Source organism: Pollicipes pollicipes, unplaced genomic scaffold (genome assembly GCF_011947565.3).
Source record: "Pollicipes pollicipes isolate AB1234 unplaced genomic scaffold, Ppol_2.1 Scaffold_4881;HRSCAF=5763_pilon_pilon_pilon, whole genome shotgun sequence".
NCBI lineage: Eukaryota > Metazoa > Arthropoda > Thecostraca > Pollicipedomorpha > Pollicipedidae > Pollicipes > Pollicipes pollicipes.
In genome coordinates, this window is record NW_023596576.1 from 31,059,151 (window position 1) to 31,087,059 (window position 27,909).

Consider the following 27,909-nt stretch of genomic DNA (forward strand, 5'->3'; position numbering starts at 1 on the left):
AAACTGAAGAACGTAGCATATCATGTGTCTTTTAATATTTGCCCAGCGATATCTAAGGAGAGACGAAACGCAGCGTTCGTGGCCAACTTTACGAACACCTTGGAGACGTCCGTTTATGGAGAGCGCGCAGACCATTAGAAGAACATGCCTACTAATTGGAAACCGACACGTGGAAATGGAGCCAGACGCGACAACTATCAGCTTCAAATAATCATCTACAAATTTTCCTGAGCTCCAATTCCCACCAGAAAGTTGCTGTGTGTCCATAGACTGAGAACGGGTCATCAAAGCGTTGTAGCTGAGCCTCCTGTTTTCTGTCAATCCTTAGGACAGCAACGTGTATTGGGTGTTCGGATTTAACAGCCCAAATGAGTTGGAACGTTCGTGCAATGCTCGCGATGTCTTATGTTCGTGGTAAGTTATGTCCTAGCCTAATGTGCGGTACGGGTCATCGTAAGTCATCGGATTAGCCGCCTGGGTTTCGTGCAGCCCTTAGCGTAGTATCGGGTATTCAAAAGTGTGTTCACGTTTAGGTCAACACATCCCTATGAATTTGGTACATCTAACTCTAATAGTTTCTGAGATCTCAGGGGCTCAAACTGACCCCCGTCTCCCACCCGAGAGAAGGGTATTCAACCGACCACTCGGACGCGTGTTCACAGATAGGGCCACCGGCAAGAGCGTAGAGCCCTCTATACGAATGGGAAGTACCCAGTAACCAATGCAGACGGCCCCCAAACGATCGAATGTGCCCGAGCAGATAAACAGATAGGCCCCGACAACAGCACAGATCTCTCAACTCAAAAAATAAATACAACACAATATGGAGGGCCACCGAACTATCGGGTGTGCCTGAGCAAGTTAGCATATGGGGCCCCGACAAGAACATGGGGCTCTCCCTTTCAAAACAAGAAACACTCACATCACCATGTGGAGGGCCCCCGAACGATCGAGTGGGCGGGGGCAGGTTAACAGATAGAGCCCCCGACAAGAGCTTAGAGACCCTCATTCAAATAAGGAACACTCTCAACACAATGTGGAGGGCCCCTGAGTGACCGAGTGGGTTGGAGCAGGTTAACAGATAGGGCTCCCGACAAGAGCGCAGCGCTCTCCATTCAAATAGGAAGTACTCCAGACCCAATGTAGAGGGCCCCTTAACGATCGAGTATGCCCGGGCAGGTTACCAGATAGGGCCCCCGACAAGGGCGAAGGGTCCTCCATTCGAAAGAGATGTATCCAAAATCCGGGGTCGCCCAAGATTTATCTGGCAGCCCGTCGTGACGTCACCGCGGGCGCCTGGGCAAGCCACAGTATTGTAAGCCTATAGGAAAGGGTTTTTCAGAGGTAGCCTTTGGGCAATTGGAGAAGGTACAGACGGTTGAAACGTTTTCAGAATCAAATAAAACGTGTGTCCTCTCGTACGTCAGGTGTGCTTTTGAAGCCCAGTGTCTTACTCAGCATCAATATTAGGTGAACACGTTGGTGGAAGAATAACTCCACCCCGAAAAAGACAATGATGCACATGCTTGAGGTGCAGGGCGTATGCAGAAAGATTGCAATCCCAAACAGACTAATAATTTCAGTGCATATGTTACAATGTACCGCATGTAAGGCATATGTAAATAAAAATACCATTCAAATACACAACACGATACCAGATAATGATATGTTTACAAATTGCTGGAGGAGGAGGAGGAAGGAGCAGTAGTACCAAAACGGTCGTGGCAGTGGACAAGCAAGGCGTCATGCTGTTCGCATCGAGACACATAGAGATGCATCGTAGTCTTTGCGTCCAGGCCAGCTGATAGAAGCAGCGGTGTAGTTGGGAAGACCTCACCTGAGTCCTTCGGGGCCTATGGGCTCCTTCGGGGCCCACCTTACCAACCTCAACCAATCGATACGCCACAGCCGATATGCTAACATTTCCAGAACCTGGTGAACTTGGGTCGGATCGAAGATCACCAAAAAACGCCGAAAAGGTAGATAAGACAGCAGTAATAACCCATTTTCTCTTTATCAATACAAGTGCAGAGCAGAATTCGAAATTACCTGCCGATAACGCTCCCTGATTTTTTATCTATTTTTTGAAACAGTGAGCCACGGTTTTTACAGGGCACCAGCACTCGTGTGATTAAAATTTTGCATTCTTTTGCATTGCATTTTGCATTGCATTGCTCCTTGTTTGATCCCCTGAATTTTGATGTCATGTAAAAATCGGGAGTCGCTGTTTAAAAATTAAAAAAAACAAAATGAAAACTCGAGGTTGTCTGTAGACAACCCCCTACTCCGAGTTTATGCCCCTGACCAGCATGAAACCTTCACCAATCGATGAATCATAGTCGAAAGCTTATCCTTTGCAGAACGTGGTGTTCTTTGGTCGGGTCAAAGGTCACCAAAAAGGTAAAACACAGGACAAATTGGTTTGCAGACAACCATATGCTCTGAGCCCTATAAGCATGGGTTAGACTCGGAGCATGGGCTTGTCTGCAAACTAATTTCATGTTATTTTAGCCATTTTAAGGGATCTTTGAACCCATCCCAGGTCACAACATGTAGTAAGGATAGTCTATCGACTATGGCACATCAATTGGCAAAGGTTTGGTGCCGATCGGTCCCGTAGGTTCGAAACAAAGCGTTGTCTGCAAACCAACTTCAGCTGGTTTCGCATGTTTTTGGTGACCTTTGACCCGACTCCAGGTCACTACATTCTGGAAAGATTAGGATATCGACTATGGCATATCGATTGATGAAGGTTTGATGCTAATCAATTCCATAGGCCCGAAGCATGGGGTTGTCGGCAAACCTATTTTCCGGGTTTTGTGTTTCGGTGACCTTTCACATGATCCGAGATCACCATGCTCGAAAATGTGCTCGTATGCTGTCCCATACTACGCGTCGAGCGTCTGAGGTACTTTGGCCCTGCGGCGCCGTCCCTGACGCTCTCCGATTTACTATGTGACAGGTCACCATATATCAAACATACCCTCAGGTTCGTGTCGCATGTTAAGTTCTGCACGTCATATAAACCTGCCTGAATAGCTTATAACGCGTGTAGGAAGTTTTTAGGTTGCCGAAAATTTAATATCAATGACGCGTTCATGACACAACTCAGTCGCTTTCGTTTCTGAATAATATATATTTTTAGTCATTTGCCGCCGAAGGTAGTCATTTAGTTGTTATGGGCGCAAAATGACCACAGTGGTCGACGCGCCCTAAAACTCCAATCAACAACAACCATGCTCGAAAAAGGTAAGTTATCGACTAAATGGCCTGGAATGGTGAAGGTTTCCTGTCGATCAGTGCCGTAGACTCGGAACCTGGGGTTGTCAACAGGTTTGGTCGGCCGTTAGTCCCTCCCCTTAATCCACAACAACATTCTTACTCTGTGTTTCCAGTCGTTGTTGCTGGTTAATTCGAAAGGTTGAATCAGCGTTGGTGGTCATATATGCATATATATATATATATATATATTCCGTCCGTCCGTCAGTCATCTGTCAAAAAATATCTTGGGGAGCTTTGAGTTTTCGGGGTACTACTCTCCAAAGTCACCCTTCAAGGTCAAACGCAGGCTCAAATGACGGGGAACTCATCGTCACTCAAAAATTACCGGCCGATATTTAGCTTGCAAGCATCGATGCGTTCACAAGCTCAAGGGCTAGCGTCCGTCAAAAAGTTCTGAACTCTTATGATCATCCATCAAAATCACATTCACGCTCACAGGATGGAGACCTCCGCATCACACAAAAATTACCAACCAATTTTCAACTCGGCAGCACCAGAATATACGCCACAGAACGAACTAGCGTCCGTCGAAAAGTCTTGACGTATCAAGGTCACCCTTCAAGATCGAATTCAGGCGCAAAGAAGGCCGATTTATTAAAGGAAAGGAGTTAGTGAAAAAGGAGGCTGGTTATTATTCCCCAAAACTTTCCGGCCCATTTTAAGCCTGCAAACATCAGAATATTCACCACAGAAAAAGCTGGCGTACGCCAACAAGTCATGATCTCTCAAGGTCGCTCATCAAGGTCAAACACGAGCTAGAAAGGACGGGGAAATCAATGTCACCTACAACTCATCCCCCGATTTTTAACTTGCAAACATCGGAATATTCACCAAAGAAAGAACTGGCGTCCGTCAAAAATCCTGCCGTCTCGCTGTCATCATTGAAGGTCCAGTTCAGGCTCAAAGGACGGGGAACTCAATACCGCCAAAAAGCCGCCGTCCGATTTCAACTCTTTAAGCTTTGGAACATTCACATTCGTCACAACCAGCACCCGTCAAAAATCGTGCCCTTTAAGATCAACCTGCAAGGTGAAATTCAGATTGGTCTTTGGATGACCCTCCACTCGACTCTGGTGCTTCTGAGGCTGCTGCTTCCCTGCCGCTTCTATACTGCTTCTCTGCTGCTTCCCTGCTGCTTCTCTACTGCTTCTCTGCTGCTTCCCTGCTGCTTCCCTGCCGCTCGCCTGCTGTTTCTTTGATGCTTCTCTGCTACTTCTCAGACTGCTACTTCCCCGCTGCTACTCGGACTGCTTCTTCTCTGCTGCTTTCCTGCCGCTTCCCTGCTGCTTCTCTGCTGCTTCTCTGCTGCTTCCCTGTTGCTTCTTTGATGGGGTGTCGACGCACAGGTTTGAATCCTGTCGGCTGCGCCATATTCAAGTTTTACGTGTTTTATCTGCTCGTTCTCCCTTTAGTCAGACCACGGTCATTCAGAGCAGACACGAGCGCTGCGAGACGGCAACTGTCTTGACACGCGAGGCGAGCAGGCGGCGCCGACCCCGGCGGGCGGCGCCCCAGGCAGTGCACCGCAGGTCGGGGCAGCGGCGTTCCGAGGTACAGCCGCACTGGCGGCGCGAGCAGGGGCGGACCCAGGCGCACGCCAGTAACATCACGACACAGTTCCTTTAAACGCTTGTCTCTGACCATGAGTAATTGTGCGAAATTTGACAGGCATGCGTTGAGGATGAGAGAGTGTAAATGTTTTGGTGATTGTCCACCATAGTTGAAAGACAGGTGGTTACCTGTAGGGTTGACAGTCGTCTGCACTTTACTCGGTTCTCGGGACTTCGCCTTCCGAGGCTATCCACACCCTTCCCATCGTACCACAGAGCCATATCATACAGTGGAATGCAACCTTTCATCCGGCCGTGTATTCAGACATGTGACCGGAGCTGGGACGCCACAGCTCGGACGCCCAGGACGATCCAAGGACCAGTGGCTACCAGAGCACAACACAGGCTGGGCTGGACTACAACAACAGGCTGGGCCGGGAATTTTCACGGACGCTAGCTGGCTTTTTCTGCGGTGCATATCCTGATGTTTGCAAGTTTAAAATCGGCCGTAATTTGTAGATGATTTTGAGTTCCCCAGTCCTAATTGAGCCTGCGTTTGACCTTGAAGCATGACTTTGAGAGGTCGGGACTTTTTAATGGACGCTATCTCTTGAACTTGTGAATATTTTGATCGTTGTAAGTTTAAAATCGTCCGGTAATTTTGGGCGATATGGGGTTCTCCGTCCTTTGAGCCCGTTTTTGACTCAAAAGGGTGACCTTTTAAGGTCAGGACCTTTTGACGAACGTTAGCTCTTGTACTTGTGAATATTTTGATGCTTCCAATTTTCAAACCGGTCAGTAATTTTTGGGTGACACTAGGTTACCGTCCTTTGATCCAGCTATGACCTCGAAGGTCACATGGTGTTGCAAAATTAAGGCAATTTTCAATGCTCTTGTGCCATAAATCATCTTGAGACTTTTTCAAGGAGATCGGAACTTGCCTATGTGGCTTACATTGTCATGCCAGTTGTTTAACAGTAATATTGAACCGCAGAGTGTCATTGTTTTGGTGTCAAGTTGGCAAGTGCTGTTGGAGCTGTCTCGCTTGCTGGAGTGAGGTGGATTGCGTCATATAACACTGGTTATAAACCATTGTTCTAGTGTAGAAATACCAGATCGTTCTGATATTGTTTTTCCTCCAGGAACATTCGCGGCCGTCGCGTCTATGGTAAGCTGGTAGTTTGTTGATTATCTGTGTATTTTGCATTCCTCATGCGCTGCATGTTACAGTCCAAGTTGCATGGCACGTCAGATCCAGCCCACAAACAAGTTACTGCCATACTCTGAAATTGTTGCAGATATTGCTACTTTACTGGAGGTGTGGGCAGGTTGGGTGTAACGTGTGTTTTGCGGCTTGGATTCTGGTAACTTCGCATCATTGAGCCTCTTTCTCATTTTGTTATTGCTACACTGGTATGGATCATTGGCTACCTGGGCTTAGCAAGAATGAGTACAGCAGCATCATGAACCACCACTATGACAGGATGCTTTGGTTTTTACTTTGCCTGTATTCTCAAAGTTTTAAGCCCTGTTTTTGTGTGTGAATCAGTAAGGTGTTAAATAATGTTTGTGTTCATTCACATGATGTAATTTTTGTCAGCCATGTATGTACCTCCTTACCCGGTGTTACGCATCTGATGATGGTGCTCAAATAAAGATGTGATAGATAATATACTCTCTAGCTAATGTCTGACATTCTCTGAAACACAGGATTAATGCAAAGCACAGTTTTGAGCTGCTATCAGTGTTAAATTTGTGTTATGCTCATTTAGTGCTTGACACACATTCTTTGTAATATGTTTTTTGTCTTTTTTATAGAATATTGTCTTGCATATCAGCTTTCCAGCAAGCCATTAAAAGGAATTGGCAAAGATGCCATTCAGGTAAGGTCAATATAATGTACCACCCTGCATATGTGATCTCTTGTGCAAAGGGGAGATCCAACCAGGGATAGCAGGTCCAAATGTAGTTAACAGTAAAATGGCCACCAAACTGTCAACCAAAATGCTGGTGCTCCTTAAGGTTCCATCAGATGTTTTGGGAGTTTAATTTTCTGGTTGCAGTGCAACAGTGCATGCCTTAAATAGCATCCACAATGCCATACATTTAGGACACATCAAGTGCATGGCTCTGTATTGAATAATTAATGTGAAGCATTCAATTTCATGCCCAATTTGTCATGGCATCATGTCCTTTCGAAGCACTAGCAGAAGGATCAGTCTAGTATTTTGATGGGGGCTATTGGCTATTTTTCACTGCTCACCCCTACCTGTGCACCCCATTATCTACTGCTGTGTACACTACATGCTTGAGTACATTTGAGTAGATTGAGTACACATCCAAATGTACTTTGAGTACATTTGGAGATGGACTTAGGTAAGAGTAGTATAGATAGTCAGTGAGTCATTGTGGCAGTGCTCTGATGCCATAAGTTCCATGCTTCATTCTATACTTGGCAATATAATGCTGCAGAATATACCATTTTACTGTATATGACATCACCATTTTAAAGAAATGTGTTATGTATATTTTTGACATGATATGATTGAATTGATACAAATATTTTGTAATCTGTGACCTCTGTTGATTGGTGTATAATCTATATCACCAATCAACAGATCCTGGTGAACAATGGTTTTTCAAATTCTGACATTGAAAATGAGACACAATGACATATGACAAGACACTGACAGCAAACCAAGGCAAGACACCCAACCAACCATCAAACTGTACTATCAAAATCAAATGACATCTGCTCACAAACAGGATGAAAAAGCTTTACGGGAAATTATCTCTCAACATGTTAAAGGCAAAAACAACCACAAAATAGACATTGTCGTTTACTATTGTAATAAGAAGATATCGAACTTTCTTATGAGAAACAGCCCAGACAAACCCGACAAACTGAAATGCACCAATGTAGTGTATCAATTCCAATGCAACATCAAAGGCTGCAAACTTCGTCCCACACACTACATTAGTGTGACCACAACGACACTCTCACGACGCCTGACAATGCACTTACGTGACGGGGCACCTCTGGACCACATGCGACAGGAACACGACATGACATTGACACGACAACAACTGACAGACAGTACTGACATTTTACGGACGTGCAGTGACAGAAGACGCCTTCAAATTTGGGAAAGCATATTCATTAACGAACTCTCTCCGGCCTTAAACAGACAGACAAATTCTTGCAGGACTCTTGAGCTACTAGGTGGTGGGCGGTGAGCACTTCTGATGTGATTGTGACAATAGTGTTCCCATTGTGTCTTTGTGATGTTCCCATTATGAGTGTTTCTTACATGTATGAAGATGAAAATAGCAATCCGTCTTACTTCAATTAGTTGTGCTTCATTTATGTTCTCCATACTAAAAGATGTTTTCCAACAGTAGTGCACAATTTTTCATCCTTTAAAACTCAAAACTGATTTCTTGTGCAATTTAGTCTTCTCCGAAGATGAGATAAGATCTCGAAACGTTAGAATGGAAGGAGTGATGGAATTATATGAGTAATTTTGTGCGAACCATCTTTAATCTAAGCGATGACGCAAGTCAAGGCTCGGAAACTCTAAAATGATGCATCAAAAAGCTCGTTAATGCTTGAGGTCAGCAGTTATTTTTAATCAAACATGTATCAAAGAAAGAATTCTGCTAAAATATTCCAACATATATATAGTATATATAGAGATAGAGATAGAGATAGAGATTAATATATATATAGATATATATTAGATATAGATATGATATATATATATGATAATAGAATTTATTCCAATAATCATTATATCATCTATATACCCATTATTTAATTATAGATAGATATATGTGGATGCATTCATGAGGCTTGCTAGAAATGTTTGATGATGTAGCTGAAAATATGACAAAATACACATACTTGCTTATGACCCCTTCCTTATATTATGGATGATTGCTGCTGCAAATGCTGTATCATTTGCTTTGCCTTGTGTCCTAAACTACCAACATATCGTTTCAGAGATTTCTTTCGAGGTCTGATGGGTCTTCCAGCCAGAAGTGCCGATGAAAACAACAACAGGGATGTGTGGTAAGGAACGTGGATGCGTGGTGAGCAGAGCAGACCTTTTGCTCAGGGTGCATGCCCATTTTTGCATCTTCTTTTGTGTTTGATGTTATCATTGAACAGTTGTGTCTCATAATACGGCATTTTACAAACCATCCGCAAGACATGCAGTGAGTTGTGTTTTTGCAGGAACCCATCATCCTTAGCTCCTACACATTGGTCTGTGACATTGAACATATGTTGGCAGTGATTTGTCTGCGTGTCGTCAGTCAGTCCGTTCACCAGTGGTGGCCGCATGAGTCGAGTGAGCGTGTGTCCGCGTCCGTTATCCCGGGGCGTTATCCACGGTCTGGCACAGAAGCGTGCTCGCAGCTGTCGTGCCCGGGTGCTGTCCCCGACTCCGCAGCCGGTGAGCGTGCGTTGGTATGACGGCCGCCCGTGGCTGCCGTGGACACGCGCTTGCACCGGTGCCGCCGCTCGCCGCAGACGGCCTCGTCAGAGCGGCCGGCGCCGGCCCTGACGGCTCCAGCGGCGCGTTACAGGAGCAGTGACCCGTTCTATGACCTGTTCCGCGACTTCTCGGCCATGGTGGACCGGACCCAAGACTTCAGCAGGCCGGAGCAGCCGGACGACGACGCGGACGACGCCGGCCAGTATGGCGGCTCACGCAGGTGTGTGGCTTGGATGCGGCTGGAACGTAGCACACTGTAAGCATGTTTTCTTCATGGGCTGGTGTGCAGAAAATGTGTTGCTGGTTAGGGGAACAAAAATGATGTGTAAGCAGAAGTGGGGCGGGGAATGAGCCGCCGACCACAGGCATCGCTTGGCTTTTGAGGTTATCCGGCAGCAGTTTTCATAGCTGGTTATGGCTCTGTAGTTTCCAAAGTTCTACTGAACTCGCTGCCGCTCAAGTGCCGCGGGGACGCATGGGCCTGAAAGCCTTGCAGACGTGCGACTGGCATGTCTTGAATGTAACTGATGAAAACGTGAGCAGGTCAATACTTTTTGCAAGATATTCACTCGTTTTTTAACTATGGATGTTGCTCATTCCGTATATTTGGTGTCATCGGGTGGGCACGAGATAGTTATACCACAGTCAGGGGACGGGCGGGACGTTTTCCCCCATCTCATGGGCATATTTTTATTTCGTTTCACCCTAACTGGTCAGACCACTGCTCAATGGCGGAAGAATGAAGTGTTGCAGCTGATATGAACAGCAGCATGAAATCTTGATCCTAAAATGAAAACGTAAATACGAGAATACAGGGGCAGGTGATTATAGTAGCGAGGATACTTGGTATACTCTACCGGACCGTCTGCATGTCAAAGTGGTCAGTTGGACCGATCAGACCACATGAGCAGCATTTATGACCTTGCGCAGTTCGCACCGTAGCTGGTCTTAAACCGTGCCAGGAAGGCGACATATTTACTAGGCCTCACTGCTAGCGTATCAGCCCCTGCTCACCTGGATGGCTTCCTGAGCACGGACCTTGCTCACGTAGTATGGTCTGTACCAGTCAACACCACACCCACGCATACTTTGTATATCCCATACTTCCCCATACCCCATACCTCCGCATACACCTTACCCCCCATTTACCGCGTGCCCCACATCACATACCCTACGTACCCACATACCACCAACCTGATACCCATACCCAGCATACCCCATATCCATACCCTTGCTATCCTCATGTATGCATCCCTGCTTACCACATACCACTGCATAACCCGTGCCACAGCATACCCCATAGCGCCGCATACCCCATATCACCACATGCCCCATCAGCGTCTGAAATTTTGGTGTTTCCTGGTTTTTTGGCGCCAAAATGTTTTGTCCTCCAAAAACGTGCACTGGACAGAAGATGAGAAAATTGTGATCAGTATGCAATGTGAGGCGGCTTATTTCCAGATAATAATAAGCCTTTCCCGAAACTTCGACTGCGTCATAGCCACTCACCACGACTAAATTGCCTGCGGGTTTCAGCCAAATCGCATCATGTTGTACACATTCTTTCCTTTCAATGCCCGTAGTATTCAGGCCCAAGCCTGCGCGGTAGCGCACGTTGAACCCACCTACCGTCCGCCCAGACGACACTTCTGCGCTCAGACACCGGACTCCGAGCGCCGCGCTCAAAACAACAGTCGCCTCTCCTGGAGGGGCGGGTAGCCATGGGGAATAGGGAGAACGGTGAATATCTCGAACGCGCGATCATTCAACGTCTCTGGATTGCACACTGAAACTTACATGGGAATATATGACGTTACAGCAACACATGCATATGTAAGGTGTCAATCAAATACTAGATACAAATTAATTTTGATACTTTTTTGATGATTTCTTCGTTTGCAGATTGTGCATAACGTATAAAAATGACGTCAAACACCATCCTAAATATTCGCTTGGGCTGGCGAAATCAACGGCGCCTCCGATGTCTGCGGCTGTCAGGAAATGTTCAGCATTGGAGAGACCGCATATCCTTCACCAAGAAGTCCGAGCTGAATGCAGATTGAAAATGCGCAAAGGTTGTATTTAATAAAAACATGCAGCTTTCCATCGAACCGCGGAGCGTCACCACCAAATCGTGGTGTGAGTGTAAAGCGAAAGTATTGTTTCTTGTTTTCGGTTGGGCAGGACCTTTGATTTTGTAATTATTCACGTTTTTTGATGTTTGGATTTTTAAAAGCTGGGTTCTTTTTATGAGTAAGTTCTTTAAAACCATTAAGGTCCTAAAGGACAATGTCAAAACCGATAATAACTGCCGGCGTCTGTGTTGTTGATAACTGCTACTTTGTGCGCGCCATTTCTGTAGCATTCCGACGTTTGCTCCTGAGAGCCCCACGCGGGAGCCGTCTGTCGAGCAGCGATAGTGAGATTGGTGGAGGATATAGACGACATACAAGTTCAGCTCAGGGACGTAGTGCTGCGAATAGTATTGTACCAGACTCACCATCGGTGATTAGATGCAGCGTTGCTAACTATGAAGGGCCAGTTTGTTCTGTGGGGATGAAATGGTTCCTTTGACCCCGCAGCATTGACATCTGAGCCCAGATCACGCAGCAGTCTGACGTCCCGGACCGTGTAGTTTTGTACATAATTTTGGGAGGGGTGAGCAGAGAAAATCGTTAGACCCAAATAAAAAGTACAAGCCATGTCTTCCTAAATTTGACCAAAAGTTGGAGGGAGGGGCTAAAGTCCCAGCCAACTAAATAGGAAACTACACCTCTGGCCCCAAATGGAATATGTATGGGTCGTTAGAAGCCTAGGTCAGTACCATTTTGCCCCAGTATCTATCCCTTAGGTGAGAAAGATTGCAACCTTGGCTAGAAGGCAGCTGCACTAACTGCTATGTGTCAGGTGTCCCTATTTGTTTTATAGTGGCTTGCATAACATTTTAATCATAAATTTGTCGTGATGTGCGGTGGGGAATTACGCAACAGTTGCACAATATTTAAAACATTGGTTTCTGTCAGCCTCGATTGAGACTCACACGTTTAGGATACAGGTTGCGCGTATACACCCTCCAAAAGAGAGCACGGTCACGCACCGGGCTCGCGCAGCCTCCAAAACGGAGGGTAGGTACGCGCCGGGTTATACGCCCTTCAGAATGGAGGTTGGCCACGCACTGGGCTTATAAACCCTCCAAACCCATCGGAAGGGATACATGCACCGGCCTTATGAACACTGCAGATCTGAGAGAGTGACGATTGTAAATCTTCAAATTTCCCATGCGACAACCGTGCGAGAACCCCATCCGAGTTCCGGAAATCGACCCCGAACCAACTGTTCTTTGCCGCTGTATTGTAGATCCGCGTGCTAACTGTTGTAAGTGAGTCAGGGGTTGACGCGCCGAGTTCACACGTGGGGGTCGTCTTAGGGAATACTTTGATCATTTTTAGGGTATGCAAAGAATCCTAGATATATGCTGTGTTTTGATGCATTCAAGTGTTGTAGAAATGGGTCAACTTTGGAACTTCGAACTGAATCGGTCAGCCCTCAGGCGCTCACAGTGGATCAGTATCAGTTGGACAGCGTTTTGACACTGCTCGAACCTGACATTAGTTTAGACCTCCGTGCTGTGTCGGGTGAAGACGCTTCCGTGCAGCTAACTAGTCTTCCGTTTGTAATGGTCACGGGATTGAAGTGCGAACTTCACTGGAACAATATCTCTCCTTAAGCGCCTGGGGACACTGGGGCGTGGTCGTACTAATTACGAGTCCAAGCATGTTCCTGGGGCCCCTAAAAAGATCGCGGGGTACTGAATGCGTGGAGCCGACGAAGCCGTATATATATATATATATATATATATATATATATATATATATATATATATATATATATATATACATGCATATGTATATATACATATCTATATATGAAAATACATGTATGTATGTATGTATGTATGTATACCGCGGTGCTTTCTAGGCTTCGTGACGAGGTGCGCAGTCCTACCTCATGGCTCTGTAGGTTAGAGCACCCGCCCTCCGATCCACTCACCCGCGGCGGGGTGGGTTCGAGGCGCTTTAGGCGCTCGCTAGTTGCCCTGGGCAGGTATGGCCTGCGACCGTTAGCAGCAGTCACGCTAAAGACCATTTGGCGTCAGAGGGCGAGGGGGCCGTGCCGAGCATTGCGAGTTAAACTTTCGCCGCCAAGTTTTGCCATTAACCTGGAATTTCGCGATCGGATGGAAGGGGTTCACACAACAAGCGCAGCTTAGTGTGGGCTCTGATCACAGAAGCCTATCTATTCAAAAAGTTTGGATTATATCTTTGAAGAAAAAGAGTGTTTAGTTTTGTTGCGCCATCGACCGATACCCCAGGGGAATGTCTGCCTGTCTTTTGTAACCCTCGGCGCCAGGCGTGGTTCTGGAGGATGTGCCTGTTCTTTGCTTCATTAAGAAAATGCGAAATGTGATTTCAGCGGGCAAGACGACTTCGGCTTCCCAATTTTTCCTGAGCCTGAGGACATGTTTCGACACTTCGAGGAGCAGTTCCGGCGCACTTTCCAAGGTTTTGGACTGATGGACTTTCCCCCTGGTGAGCTTAGTTTGCCCCTGGCAGATAGAAAGAAAAGCTACTCAGGAATCAGCATAGCATGTTGGTCCTTTGGTCGTGGTACATTGACTCTGGTCGTAACTTGTGAATGGGCATTCCAAAACGCAACCTTATTGTGCGTTTTGCACCTGCTGCTTTAGGATACCTTCCATTTGTGGTTTGTCGTGTGCTTGTTGCATGCACTGTTGGGGTACGCGTGAATGCAACATGCGGCATACATGGCGTAGAAGCGTTCGCAGCCCGCAGATCAGGCCACGCGTGTTTGTCAGCTGGCCGCGGTCGCGTCGAGCGCGCGCGGCGTGTGCGCCGTCCAATGACGCCGGCCCCGCTGCAGGGTTCCAGCAGCCGCCGCTGGAGGCGCCACGGGGCTCGTCGCCAGCGCAGCCTGGCGGCGAGCCGGGAAGTCTGCGCGACCGCATGCTGAAGCCGGGCCTGGACTTGGACGAGGGGCGCGCCGACTCGGACCTGGACGACCGGTGGGTTCGGGTCGGCGACGCCGTCCGCGCAACTCCAGCCCTGAAGGCGGCGCGGATAGCAATATCCGGCGCCTTTGACACCTGATGCCGCTTGGGCTGCAGAGGGAGGGGGGGGGGGGGGGGGGCACAAAACGCGAGCGCGAAGTAATGTGGCTCGGGGATGTACTGAATGACACCATGACTGGTGTTTGTCTAGCGCTTTTGCACGCAAGACGCACTTACCGCTCGCCAGGTCCAATCTAATCCGTGACGAAAATTATGAATGTTGCGTTCCGCCGTCCGCAAGACGGCCATGCACAGCAGCAACGCTGGCAGTGACGTTCCGCCCCAACTACACCGTAACATACGCGTGCCACTGCAGAACTGGCGCGCATTTTGCAAAGTGTAATGCAATCACTGCTCCAAACTGCAGCCCCTTGACCTGCCACGCTCCCTGCTCCACACCTGGCATCCGTTCATTTGGGTCCACATCACGTACTATGTAGCCCGCCCATCCTCCCGTCCTCTGAGGGTGAGAGACAGGAGACACCATACGGCCTCAGCAGCGGAGTGTTTCGTAAAGATCCGATGACCAGCCAGTCCTGTCTCACTGTTCACGGCGTTGTACGCCGAAAAGACAAGCCACGTGTTTGTGGGCCTACCATTAGCGCCAGTGCAGTCGACTGTCTCCGGCCTGTGTGGGCATGCCAATAGCGCCAGTGGAGTCGACTGTCTTCGGCCTGTATGGGCATGCCAATAGCGCCAGTGGAGTCGACTGTCTCCGGTCGGTAGCCGCCGGCCGAGACGCCTGACGCCGGCGCTGCGGCAGGGTGACGGACGGCGGCAGCCTGTCGGCGCTGTTGGACCGACCCGCGCCCGACGGCCACTTCAGCAGCAGCAGCAGCAGCAGCGTCATAGTGCGCCGCTCTGTCGGCCCGGACGGGGTGAGCCGGTGCAGCGCACGGGACTCCCGTCATGAGCCGTTGGCGGTGGGTTCGGGGTCGCAGGTTCCCCTGCTCTGGTTGGGTTCAGCTGCATCAACTCTGCTACTGCAGACGGGGCGCATCCGCTCGGTGCGTGGTTAGACACTGTTTCATGGTTGTTGTATTGAGGGAAGTTATGGCTGTTGAGGGTAATACTTAGTGTTAACGGAAATATTTCTGCACATCAACGATGACGGACATTGTTGGTCGTCGCTGCCGTCTAGTGGCTTTTGATAGCAATTCGCATTCTCTGGCGCTGGCTATGTTTAGGAGCACGGACTCCTTAGGCCGTCGCCGTCTTCACGCCCTGGCAGGAGTGGAGCCGGCGAATGTCCCGGTGGCGTTAGCCGAACACCAGACTAATCCATAGCCCAGTCTAACCTGTCGGCCCGGTGCTGGGGCGCGCGCGCCGCCGCCAGCGGGTGGAGGAGCGCCGCTTGGAGACGGGCCCGGACGGCCGGAGCCGCGAGACGGTGACGCGTCGACTCGGCGATCGCCAGCAGACGGTGGTGACGCGCCAGCAGCCGGACGGCACCAGTGAGCGCGAGGAGCAGCTCACTAACCTGCAACCGGGTGAGAGTGGGCGCGCGGCTGGCCACGGCTGGCCACGGCTTTACGGCCGGCCTGCAACCACAGCTACAGCCAGAGTTATGTGTGTACAAGGACGCCTCAGAACACAGCCTGCAGTATTCACGCGCATGCGGTGGTTTGTTTTGCGTACGGGGACTTGTCAACGATCAGTAAAGCACGTTGATAATTTGTGTAGCCTGTCGGGCTAAAGAAATAAATGGTCGGGAGTGGGTAGTACGTGTATATTGATAGCAATCTGTGATGTGGGGAAACAGGGCCGTGCCTTGGCACCTCCCATTACATGTAACTTCGCAGTCAGTGGAAGGTGCCATAAAGTGTGCTAATTCGTGCGGCTTGTCAACGCCACGTCTCAATATCCGTGACTTCGTTGATCACGTCAGGGGCTTCTGGACAGTCAGTGGAAGGTGCCATAAAGTGTGCTAATTCGTGCGGCTTGTCAACGTCACGTCTCAATATCCGTGACTTCGTTGATCACGTCAGGGGCTTCTGGACAGTCAGTGGAAGGTGCCATAAAGTGTGCTAATTCGTACGGCTTGTCAACGCCACGTCTCAATATCCGTGACTTCGTTGATCACGTCAGGGGCTTCTGGACAGTCAGTGGAAGGTGCCATAAAGTGTGCTAATTCGTGCGGCTTGTCAACGCCACGTGTCTCAATATCCGTGACTTCGTTGATCACGTCAGGGGCTTCTGGACAGTCAGTTGGTACTGACCACTCGTCAACTGAGGGGCACGAATGACGTTCGCTTTGTCTAGTCGGGTACCATTGGGCTTCGTCAGCCGGAACTTGGGGTAAACGCCTGGCCTGATGGCCCGGTGGCTCCGTTGAATGTCGACAGATTTACTATTGGGTGCAGGTCGGCCAGATTTACTATTAGGTGCTGAGCGCCCCGGCCTTCAGCGGGATGCCTGGGATGTTTAACGCGAACAGTGCGAGCCAACTATCTCTAATAAGTGACATGGACTCAGTCAAACCCGCCATCGCTTATCACATGTCGACACGATTTCGACAGACCTACTTATTGTGTACAAAACATACCGTGCTATTTTACTACGTGTGAGCGAAGTCATGCCCCTGTCGTCCTACAAATGGTGGATGTGGCTTGGTTCTGTCCATCAGGCGGCCCTTCTTCATTGGCCACAAGCCCATTCGCTGCTTCGGTTGAGGGCTTACGTGTGTGACGTAGCTACCTGGACCCTATTTTTTTATTATTGCGGAACACTTCACAGAGGTGACAGCCCGGCGCGTCACAGGTATGTGCGTCACGTGACTATGAAGGACGTGGCCACGTCGAAATAAGGGCAAAAGGTAGAATTAGTTCATTCAGGCCGGGTATCAATACAGAGCGCATCAATGACACATTTGCACATTATTCGATCGTACAGTTATTGGCAAGTTGTGGCCAAAAAGGTAATCGTTGATCTCGCTATCCACGTGCGGTCGAGAGCTGCTCATTTGTCGAATGCACCCGTCTCTGACGGTCAGCTCGCGTTGGCCGTTGCGAGACGACTTTCTAAGCATCATTGCGACCTACCCCGCGTACTTCGCCCCTCGGCCAAGTGAAGAATGGGCTTGAGAAGCGCTTACTTCACCTCTCAGCCAAGTAGGAAATTGGCTTCAGAAAAGCTTACCTCACCTCTCAGCCAAGTGGGGAATGGGCTTCAGAAGCGCTTACTTCGCCCCTCCGTTAAGTGAAGAATGGGCTTCAAAAGCTCTTACTTCACCTCTCAGCCAAGTAGGAAATGGGCTTCAGAAGAGCTTACCTCACCTCTCAACCAAGTGGGGAATGGGCTTTATACGCGCTTACTTAACCTCCCAGCCAAGTAGGGAATGGGCTTCAGAAGCGCTTGCTTCACCTCTCGGTCAGGTTGGGGATGGGCTTCAGAAGCGACGACACAGGCAAGCCAGGCACTGCTTCACATATTCAATGGGCTTAGTCTAGTAGTGAATGGGCGTCCAGTGGACCAGGATGCCGCCCCCTCCCCCCCCTGTTTTGCGTGTGACGTCACTGCCGAAGCCCATCCTTGAAGGGAGTGTTCCGCGTCAGTATGGGGTTTTGAACTGGGATAGCCTTTATGAAGATCATGCAGCGCAGTCCACAGCTATAGCCTTCTTAGGGCTCAAGCTCCTCTTGTTTCTGAGCTTGGACGCCCGCGAACATTTCCTGCAGACTCAAGGTCGCCCAGGCAGGCAAGACGCTATACAAACGTCCCGCTAATACTGCCACCTCATTGGCCGTGAGCGAGGCCCAACAAAAATGACCATGGAATAATTGGAGTCTGTCTTACGTCAGCACGATTCGAGGCATTAACCGTCGAGTGCGAATTTAGAACACGAATCACGTTTTGCGCTACATAACACAGGAATTGGGGCAGTGGTATGAGTTATTATGGAAATGAGACTGGGAATCGGACGACTTGATATAACCGAGTATGTAAATACAAGTAAAAATATACCTTGACGGACAATTATACACCATATAATTGACACCACGAGAAAGGGTCAAAACGCGGGCATTCAGATTTTCGGGGCCTGCAAGCACGCTTCAGCAAACACTACCATCTCGGCAAGTCATATATTATACATTATGTATATTATTAGGTATTTTAAGTGAGTTGGCCAGTCCGCCACAGTGGCAACACTGACGAGGGCCATCTGGCAGACACTCTGACGTCATAAAGGCGTTCCATGACAATCAAACGATATATGACGTAATCAAACGTTGACGGCTTTATTTGCCGAAAAGTGAAGTGGTGTTGTCTGGAGGAGCCTGACCAGTAGCTGCAAACGAGCTTATTTCAATCATCAATCAGACGTGATTGAAATAAGCTCGTTTGTAGCTGCTGGTTGGTCTGATGTCTGCCTCAACATCTTCCAACGCTGAACATTCCCCTTAACTTACTTAATGTAACTTATAACGAAACCGAGAACCGAAATGGTAAGTCATGTTAGTCATGTGGTAAGTCATGGTCGCTTTGACAACGACGCTCAGCAACGGCCAACAGGTATTAACGGTGTCGTGTATATGGTAAATGGCCGGCTTTTGACTGGGTTTGGGAGGCCTGATCGACGACGATGTTTCTGGCCATCTAGCTGGACATTGTCGGTGCATTTGAATATCCCGATGCGCTGTTCGTGCGCTTTGCACAGGCTCATGAACCGAACCAGATAATTCTATCCTTTCCCCAGTTACTGAACTTCGCCACGTTTTTCCTACCGCGTCACGTTCCTGTTCAGCGACGGGTTGTTACCTCAATTGGCCCGGGTGGAGAGGACTGCATGGTGTGACGGCAAACGACCTTTCCGTTCCCGCTGATCTCAGCCATAACACGATCGAAAATGTCCGCGCCTTGGAGCCTGAGGCGTGCAAAAGGCGGCTTCTCCCCAGCGTTTCTGTGCATCGAAGAACATCCAGCGATGTTCCAAACGGATCGGACGCTCCAACACCTTGAAATCACGACCTCTGGAGCAGAGACGTCACCATTTGGAGGGGGAGGCGGGTGTGAGCCTCATGCCCATACCTGTGCAATGGCCTGTCCCATAACCATCAGCTTAGCCGCCCCGGAGCATAGTCTAACCTGCTCCCTCCCCCGCTGGGTCATCGTTACTCCGGGGGTCAGATCCGGACGCCGCTTCCGTCGCAGCCTCGTGTTGCGTAAAGCTTCGGCCGCCGCGTACCCGCGGACGAATACACACCTGTGACGTCATTCACGTCCGTCCGCCAGAGGCGCTGCCAGATTTCGACCGCCAGTGGCAGGCGCCGCCCAGCGCCGGCCCGGAAGCTTCGGCCGCCACGCCCGAGCAGAGCCGACTCGGCGACGCCTTCTGGAGGAGCCTGTTCGGCTGTTGACCGGTCGGCCTGGAGCTGGGCCGGCCGGACCAGTCCCCGCGCCGCTCCTGGGATAGCTCGCCCGCCCGGACGGGGGGCGGCTCGGTGGGAGAGGCAGATAGCATGCCAGACTGTCGCGCCTAGAGGTGGCTTGCGCGACGATAGTGGCGCTGGCGGCGGAGGTGACGCGCCTGGAGTGGGCGTGTCCAACAGTCGCGTGACGCGCTGGCATCAGAAGAGATAAGAAATAGTGCATTGAACTGATGGGGGGGGGGGGGGGGGGACTGGCTACACCACGCGTGTGTATCATCCGCAGTCGCCCCGCGGGTATGGGAATGAAGGAAGTGGCGGTGGGGAGCTGTCCCGGAGTAGCCTAGTCGGCTTTAATATAAGGTTACGGCAGTCGTTGGTTGTTTTTCTTCCGCCGCAAAGACATGTTGCGGCACCATGACAGCAGGTACAGGCGATCCGGGAACCTTTGACAACGGTCGTTCCCGAAGTCGCCAACATAAAGCACGCCGCCTCTCTACAGGCACCGCGCCATTATCAAGAGGCGCCACCTCGCTGAGCCCAAGCGCGCTCGAACAGAACAAACGTGTATTCATGGTCCGTCATACAATAAATAGCTAACCGTTGCTCTCGACTAGTATCACATTCCGCCCGTGCGGGCCTACAGGGGGCGGGCGCGGCCGGCGCCCCCTGAGATCAGCTTCGTCGCTTGGCGCTCTCGCTGGAGCACATGTAGCCGATTTGCGGCATAAAGGTGAGCAGGTCGGTCAGCCGTACCAGGCCCACGGTCCGGTCAGGCGGCACCACGCAGCCAGAGAGGTTCATCACCACCAGGTGGTCCCTGCCGAGACAGAGATGGACGGCGCACGTCAGCACGGCGGCGGCCGAGCGCGGCGCGCGGCGTGGCGTGTCACGGCCCGCCACAGGCGACAGCGCGACGCGGCCTGTGTTGCTGCGGCACACAGGCCGTGTTACCGCTGGAGATGCCGGGACGGCATGGCACGCGTGTCGGTCAGTGCGACAACCCCGACGCGCGGAACAGGGGGACGCGGCGATTGGCGGGCGGGGCATCCGCCACTGAGTCAGAACATGCGAGATCGAGAACATACGAGAACAGTGTCCGGGCGGAAAGCACTCGCCTCATGACCACAGCACAGAGGGCACGACAGAGGTTACACCACACGGCAGACTTCAAAACGCGTTGGAAGCCCGGTCACGTCGCACAGGCACCATGACAGGACGCAGAGGTCAGCACACGTAACGCAGGGGTCCACACGTGATGCAGGGGTCAGCAGGCGTGACGCATTGGTCAGCACACGTGACGCATTGGTCAGCACACGTGACGCATGGGTCAGCACACGTGACGCATTGGTCAGCACACGTGACGCGTTGGTCAGCACACGTGACGCAGGGGTCAGCACACGTGACGCAGAGGTCTGCACACACGTGCGAATGGTCAGCACCAGCGTGCGATTGGTCAGCACAGGGGACGCATGGGTCAGGCAACACGTGACGCGGGGTCAGCACACGTGACCAGACTTGACGCGGGGTCCAGCACACTGACGAGGGGTCAGCACACGTGACGCAGGGGTCAACATGCGTGCAGAGGTTGGAAAACATCGTACAAAGATTGGGGCACACGGCACACAGCGCGGGACGAGCCGAAAGCACCAGTCCGCGGAGCGTCGGCAGCTGGTACCGGAACACAAGATAACCGCATCTGTCGCCGCACGACGGGAGTTCACAGGCAAAAATACACGAGGTCACCAGGCCACACGAGCAATCCGGTCATCCGCAACAACGCCAGCCCCGCACGATCCACCGGTGGACGGACGTCACCGAGATATGCCAGTGAAAGATGCCTTGAGCCAGCGCAGGCTGACGGCCTGGCACGTGGAGTTCGGCTCGAACGTGTCGTGTTGGACTGCACAGTAAGTGGGCCTGCGTGTCGCAGACAGAAACACTTCACAGAGGCCTCGTGTATTTCCAGTTCCCAGAGCATGCCCTTCGAACGCCATCCGGGCCCGTAACACAACCCTCCGCCGGACGGCGGGCGGCGCGCTCCAGAAGTCACTCACGGGGTCGCCTTGAAGACGTAGATGCCGAGCACAGCGAGGATCTCTTGCAGCGAGCGCACTGGCACTTTGGGGAAGATATGCTTGACCAGCTCGTGCAGGCTGACGTACAGCTGGGAGAAGTCGTGCGGCGAGCCGTTGATGCACAGCACTGGCCGGGACTCGATTGTCTGTGGTCAGAGTCAGAGGCTCGGCTCAGTGACCCCGCCGCCGTACGAGCAGACGTTCGAACGGTCCGCTATCGGTCCGATACACTGGGCCCTGCATAACCGGCTGAGGCAGCTCAAACAATTCCAAATGCTCCAACCACATGCCAGCTCGCGGGGCCGTGAAAGAGTAGCTTACCAGCCGCCTATGAGGCACGCATGATGTCTTGACCGATCTGAGGCGATGATAACTGCCAACACACCTGATGCCTGATGGGCCCAGTTTTTGACATGACGGAGCAAGCGAGCCTGCCAACCCTCGCGTCTGCCACACGCCACACCCAGGCCGCCGCCCTTCTGACGCGACACCCGGCCCGCGGCCACCACTGACCGTCTTCTGGACGACGAAGGGCTCGGGCGAGGTCTGCGGCGCCCTGAACTGGGCGCGCGGCAGCGGCATCAGCCGACCGACATCCAGCGACGAACGGCTGAGGTCGACCGGCTGCGGCTCCGAGGACGGCGCCGGGCGCTTGGCCGCCGACATCGGCAGCAGCGGCGGCGCCTGGCGGCCACCGGGCACGGCGCTGGCCGGCCGCGGCGACGGGCCCGACGAAAGGCTGCCCTGCGCGGAGGCGGCGGGGCGAGGTGTCACGCGCGGGTCACGCAAGCCGACCGCGGTGGTGCGCCGCTGTTGGGTGGGTGGTGCGACACCCACCCAACAGCGGAAACGCCACCGAGTGAGCAAGTGGAAAGCGCACAGAGCGAGGAAGATGGACGAGGACGAGGACAGGACAGGCGGAGACGGAAAGGGGTTGGCACAGACGCGGGGTATAGGAGTGAGAGAAAATAAACCCTGACGGGCCAGCGCGCTAGAGGGAACATGACGGCGGCTATGCGGGTCTGGTTCACAGGGATAAACTAGGCCAAGGCCTAAAACTCCAGCTCATAACATTAGCCCAGCAACCGTGCTGAGCTAGCAACGTAACGTGGCATTTCTAGACAGTGGTAACAGTACGAACCGACGGTGCGCGCATATGTGGTGTCCGCCGCGACTTAATACCCCAAACCCTGTGTTCATAGGTCATGTTGAGTTATACAGGCGTTAGGCATGATTTCAGGCACACTTATCAATTTTGAAAGGCTCCAGCGCAAAGACTCGCAAGCAAAACGCCGAAGGAAAACTCCCACATACATAGCCGAGGAGTCGAACCTGAAGAAACAAATTCGAAGGACAAAAAGCCAAAATGCAAAAATCCGACTGGAAAAATTGGTCAAATTGGTCAGGTTAGGTCAAACTGGGATGCAATTCAAGAACAAGTTGGACAAAAACCAAATTTGAGGGGATGAAAGTAAGCGGACTAGTGGAACACAAGACTGGAAGCAAAAACTATCAGGATTTGACGCCTGGTACAAAAGGGGGACATAGCAGCGGCCACTAGGGAGCCGCAAGCGGGCAATCCGCTCGCGGTGGAGGTCGCTGCTGCGTCACGGGGCCAAGCAAGGGTCCGGGGCACGGACGACAATCACGGACATGGGCCGCGCCAATGATGACGCTTCTAGTTGAAGTACTCAGGAAAAATAGAAAAGGGTCAAAATGGAAAATAAAGCGAAAAACGTCAATGAAAGTGATGACCATGGGATTAAACAGAGCCTCGGCTCAAGGAAAAAGCCATCAAATTGGTTTGCGTGGACGATTTCGGCTCAGGGTGCGTGGTTAACAGAGCTTGCTGCGTTGACTCCCTGAGCAAAACACCCAGTGCCCAATGCAATGCTAGTTGCAAACATAATTTTGGCTCCGGCTTCCTTCGCCACGCAGCATAACTTTGATTTTTTCATGCATGCAACAGCACCAAAAGCCTAGACAAATTTATATCTATCTACTCTTTCCGCTCCGCCTTTTCCGAACGACTTTTTTGTCCGCACACCATCCTGAACACCCCTGCGCGAGGCTGCGGACTACGCAGCATCGAAATATGACGCCATCGGCTTCGGTTGGATGCGGGACGGCCACTTTATAACAGAGCTCAGCACTGAACGGGAGCGGGCACGGGTGGAAGCTTCAAGCGTCCACTCGACCCGCGAGAGGCAAGACTAACATCCGAACGCCGAACGTCCGCACGGCCGGACGAATGTACGCGCATGGACCGTGTGGTCGCGCAGCACGTCGGAGGACGGCAGCAGCACTGACCTCCTGCCGCGGTACGCTGGGCGCGCTGTAGGCTGACACCGCCGACGGCATGTGCATCTGCGCGAACAGCTGCTGCGGCGACAGAACGGCCTGGTAGCCGGGCGGCACCACCGTCTGGTTTGCCAGTCTGCCAACAGATGGCAGCATGTGAGGTGGCGCCCGGCGGGGCTCAGCTGGGAGCCGGGCGAGCAGCTCGCTCGATGGCCGGATGCACCAATCAATAGCCGAGCTGTGCTGCCTGTCAATTACGTGTGACTGACGTCACCGGCAGGATCACCGTCCCAGCTGGGGTGGTGCCGTACCGCTGCAACTGACAATACTGGAACACAGTGACTGCCGGAGCGCGAATTGACACCGTTCTGTACAATATCATGATATGCGGCGGTGAGTGCGACAAGGATTCGAATTTTCCTACGCAAAAACTTCTGACAGTCATACAAAATATTGAAGCCTTCATATGCAACACCCATGCTCCAAGCAAATGACCCCTGATCACCATGCGTCATGAAGTATCAGTCTAACTCCCGTATTCGCCAGGAATGCGAACAGTTCTCTAAATTCGAGTAAGCGCAGAGCGCCCCGAAAATTGCTCACTTTTGTGTTTGATAGCTGACATCCGCATCTAAAAGTGTCAATTTAAGCAACAATCGTAATGAGAAATTGCAAAATGTCTGAACGTTAGGGGGAGGGACACTTCATTGCCCGACCTGGGGCCCGTCAGACTTGCCGCAATGCTCCACTGCTGGCAGCTTGCCAACGACGGGGCATCCATGTCGAATGACTCAACTTCTTTGCCACGAATACGAACACGTGTGCACGGAGTGGTACACGGAAAATGTTGAGTCACGGCAAAGGCACAACAGTTCATTTTCACCAATTCTTCTACAAATAGTCATGCGACCATGCAACCAAACAAGTGATGGGTCACGAGTCAATAATGAGGAAGCAACCCGACACACACACACACACACACACACAGACACACACACACACACACACACACACACACACACACACACACACACACACACACACACACACACACACACACACACACACACACATTAAATATATATATATATATATATATATATATATATATATATATATATACACATGCCATGTTCAGAACCCATCAACAAGCACAAAACCCCCAATGCATCAGCAATGCAGCAATGGCATCAGCAAAGCAAGGTATTATGATGGCTGCAGGGTTCGCAATGGTTCTGGTCGAAACCGTTCATCCACTCGTGTCCATAACACCAGTCTTATCGAGGGCGAGCACGCCTCAAGAGACTGGGTCCTCCTTTCCTAAGCCCTGGATCGCGGCTGGTATGTGACCTTAAAAATCAGGGCCCGGCTGGTCACCCGTGGCACCGGCAGGGATTATTCAGTCGAGGCCAGCTTCACCCCGTGACGTCATCAGCAGGATTTCCTGCATCGAGCTTTGGTGAGTCGAGAGGCAGGCCAGCGACGTTACGTACCGCGCATATAAAACATGGCATAGGGTGCATTCATCTCTGCTGACCAGAAAAGCGATGAAGCTACTGCACGAGCGCGAGATAAGATGAACACTGCAGCGACAACGCAGTGCACATTTGCATATGGCAGACCAATCCCAATAGCCAAGTAGCCAATAGTTTCGGGAACTGCAGTCCCTCTAAAATGAATAACGGATTAAAGTCGTCTAATTCCGCAATTAAAATGGTCAGACAAAGCGAAAAAAAATGCTTACAATCTTATTTTTCCTTTGAAGGGACACACTTCTGAAACAAAATCCTTCAAAAAAGAAAGAAAAGTATGAAAACCATGTTACTACCACAAACGTGATGCAGATAGAAGATAATTTCGCCACTTTCCAGCGTGTCGTTCAGCTGACCTTGTTACGTACCAAACCCGAGGGTGTCGTCATGTATGAGAGAACTGCCATACTTGCTGCCACAGTTAAAAGTAACAATAATCTCGCAACCTGTATTAAAGCCAAACTTCACAGCGCAAAAAACAAACGAAACTGTCGATGTCATTGGTACGTGTGGCACGAAGAAAGCATTTCCCCACATTTAAAATTGCAATTCATCTCCCGCCCTACGTTCTCGATGTACGCACGCTGAGATCGAATTACATTCCTGACCTTACGTCTGACTTCCACCCCAGTAGCAAGAGCATGCCATCGTAAGTTACAAGTCGCTTTCTCCAGGTAAGGAGGTCGCACCGTGCCTCCACCTGCTTGCCGTCGGCCGGCGGCGGCGGTGGCGATGGTGGCCAGCCCTGGGGGAGGGGGGGGGGGGGGCAGCGGAACGGCACTTGACCGGCTTCTCCCGGCCCCGAGCGAGGCGGCACGGAGCTCACGGCCGGCCAAAACCGGCTCAGGGCCCACCCATGGACGGCTGGGTCAACCACAGGACTGTATACGATGGGTCAGCAGAGGGATGTGTCTCGCGTCACGTGGCAACAAGAAAGAAAACAGAGCTGAAACGATGAACGAAGTGAATACTTCAGCAATTCAAAGGCATTGGACGTAGTCAAATGTTCATATTCTCGTTCCGTGTTTTTTACAGGCCCCAGAAAAAAAAACATTATCTAAAACCAAAGGACCCCCCATCAAGTCCCGAACACATGGAACTGCCGCTGTTGCGTTCCTAAAGGCAATGGGCTAGACCGCAGCCACAACCAAGGCACCACTACGTTGCATCCCTTTTCATGATTGACGGGTTCAAGACTTGCCCTCGAAAGCACGCGATCCGTTCCACATTCTGAACCTGACATTTGCTAACGCTATTGTGCAACCAGGGTAGCCGAAATCACGACCCCGCCTCAAGCCCTCTTTTCACTTCTGACCCTTTCAAATTTTACGTTCATCATGTTAAACGAACGGGGAATTACAAATTTGCGATATCTCCTGCCGCAGTGAGAAAACCAGGACTAATCCCACAGGTGGCATTCAAAATCTTGAAAATGTGGAGCACACGTTTTATATAAATTTGCACGTAGCTACAACTAAAACAAGACGGGACAATCAGTTGCTGCAAAGGGGGTCCGTACGTCCAAGTTTGACCGGTGGCCAGCCGGTGAAGTCACAAAATTTTCGGTTCCTTGAAAGAATCTAACCGTCGCCCTGATCCGCAGTTTTTCATAACGAGGACTGGTGTGGGAAGATGGACTTCCTGCCGTTTCCAAACTAAGATCAAGCACCGCAGAAACAACAGCCAATGGTTTTCAACGAGATTTCGCGATAGGTACTAAGTTTCATGCCACATATCTGCAAATTGATCCCACTAGGCTAGGTCAAAGGTCAACTGTCCTGCAAATTGAATTATTCAGCTGCGTATGCTCGTATGTACGAAACCATGCCCAAGGTGACCTTACACGGGTTCAACTCAGTGTACCAAGGAAAATACTTGTATGTGTTTTAAGCATATAGTCACGACGCAGAACCCTCTCAATACTCCAGTGTTGGCCCACCGCACGAAGTCTGCAGAATCGTCGGTTGCCGCCCGCCGCCCGCGCCGGTCGTAGATCGGCGTGCAGTGCTCCCACAAAATGTCGATCCTAAGAAACCCCAAATTCAAAACACGCGCCATGGACACCCGGAGGCTGCCGAAAGTTTGGGCGCGCTTGCAGATCGCAGAGGGCATCCTCAGAAAACCTTAAGGGCCATATCGAACCCCCCACCCCATCCCTATCAGAACAGAAACT

General features: G+C 51.0%; 2 protein-coding genes across 3 annotated transcripts; one reads left to right on the top strand and one right to left on the bottom strand.

The window, feature by feature from the left end:
* The first annotated feature begins 5,829 nt into the window (after positions 1-5,829).
* Positions 5,830-20,193, top strand: LOC119101234 (uncharacterized). Of its 2 annotated transcripts, none has more exons than XM_037224535.1 (9): positions 5,830-6,000; positions 6,651-6,715; positions 8,836-8,904; positions 9,423-9,551; positions 13,805-13,920; positions 14,273-14,414; positions 15,223-15,337; positions 15,796-15,949; positions 19,692-20,193. In XM_037224535.1, the coding sequence occupies exons 2-9, from the start codon at positions 6,705-6,707 to the stop codon at positions 19,814-19,816; spliced, it is 861 nt and encodes a 286-aa protein (XP_037080430.1). In that variant the 5' UTR covers positions 5,830-6,000; positions 6,651-6,704; the 3' UTR covers positions 19,817-20,193. The 2 variants fall into 2 exon arrangements, with proteins under 2 accessions (XP_037080430.1, XP_037080431.1); XM_037224536.1 differs by lacking the exon at positions 5,830-6,000 and adding an exon at positions 6,092-6,150.
* Positions 20,194-20,375: 182 nt separating this feature from the next.
* LOC119099922 (uncharacterized) lies at positions 20,376-22,590 on the bottom strand. The gene is made up of 3 exons (XM_037223012.1): positions 22,417-22,590; positions 21,883-22,049; positions 20,376-20,645 (listed from the first exon to the last, which is right to left on the bottom strand). Exons 1-3 carry the CDS (start codon positions 22,567-22,569, stop codon positions 20,501-20,503), a joined length of 465 nt encoding a protein of 154 aa, XP_037078907.1. The 5' UTR covers positions 22,570-22,590; the 3' UTR covers positions 20,376-20,500.
* Positions 22,591-27,909: the final 5,319 nt, after the last annotated feature.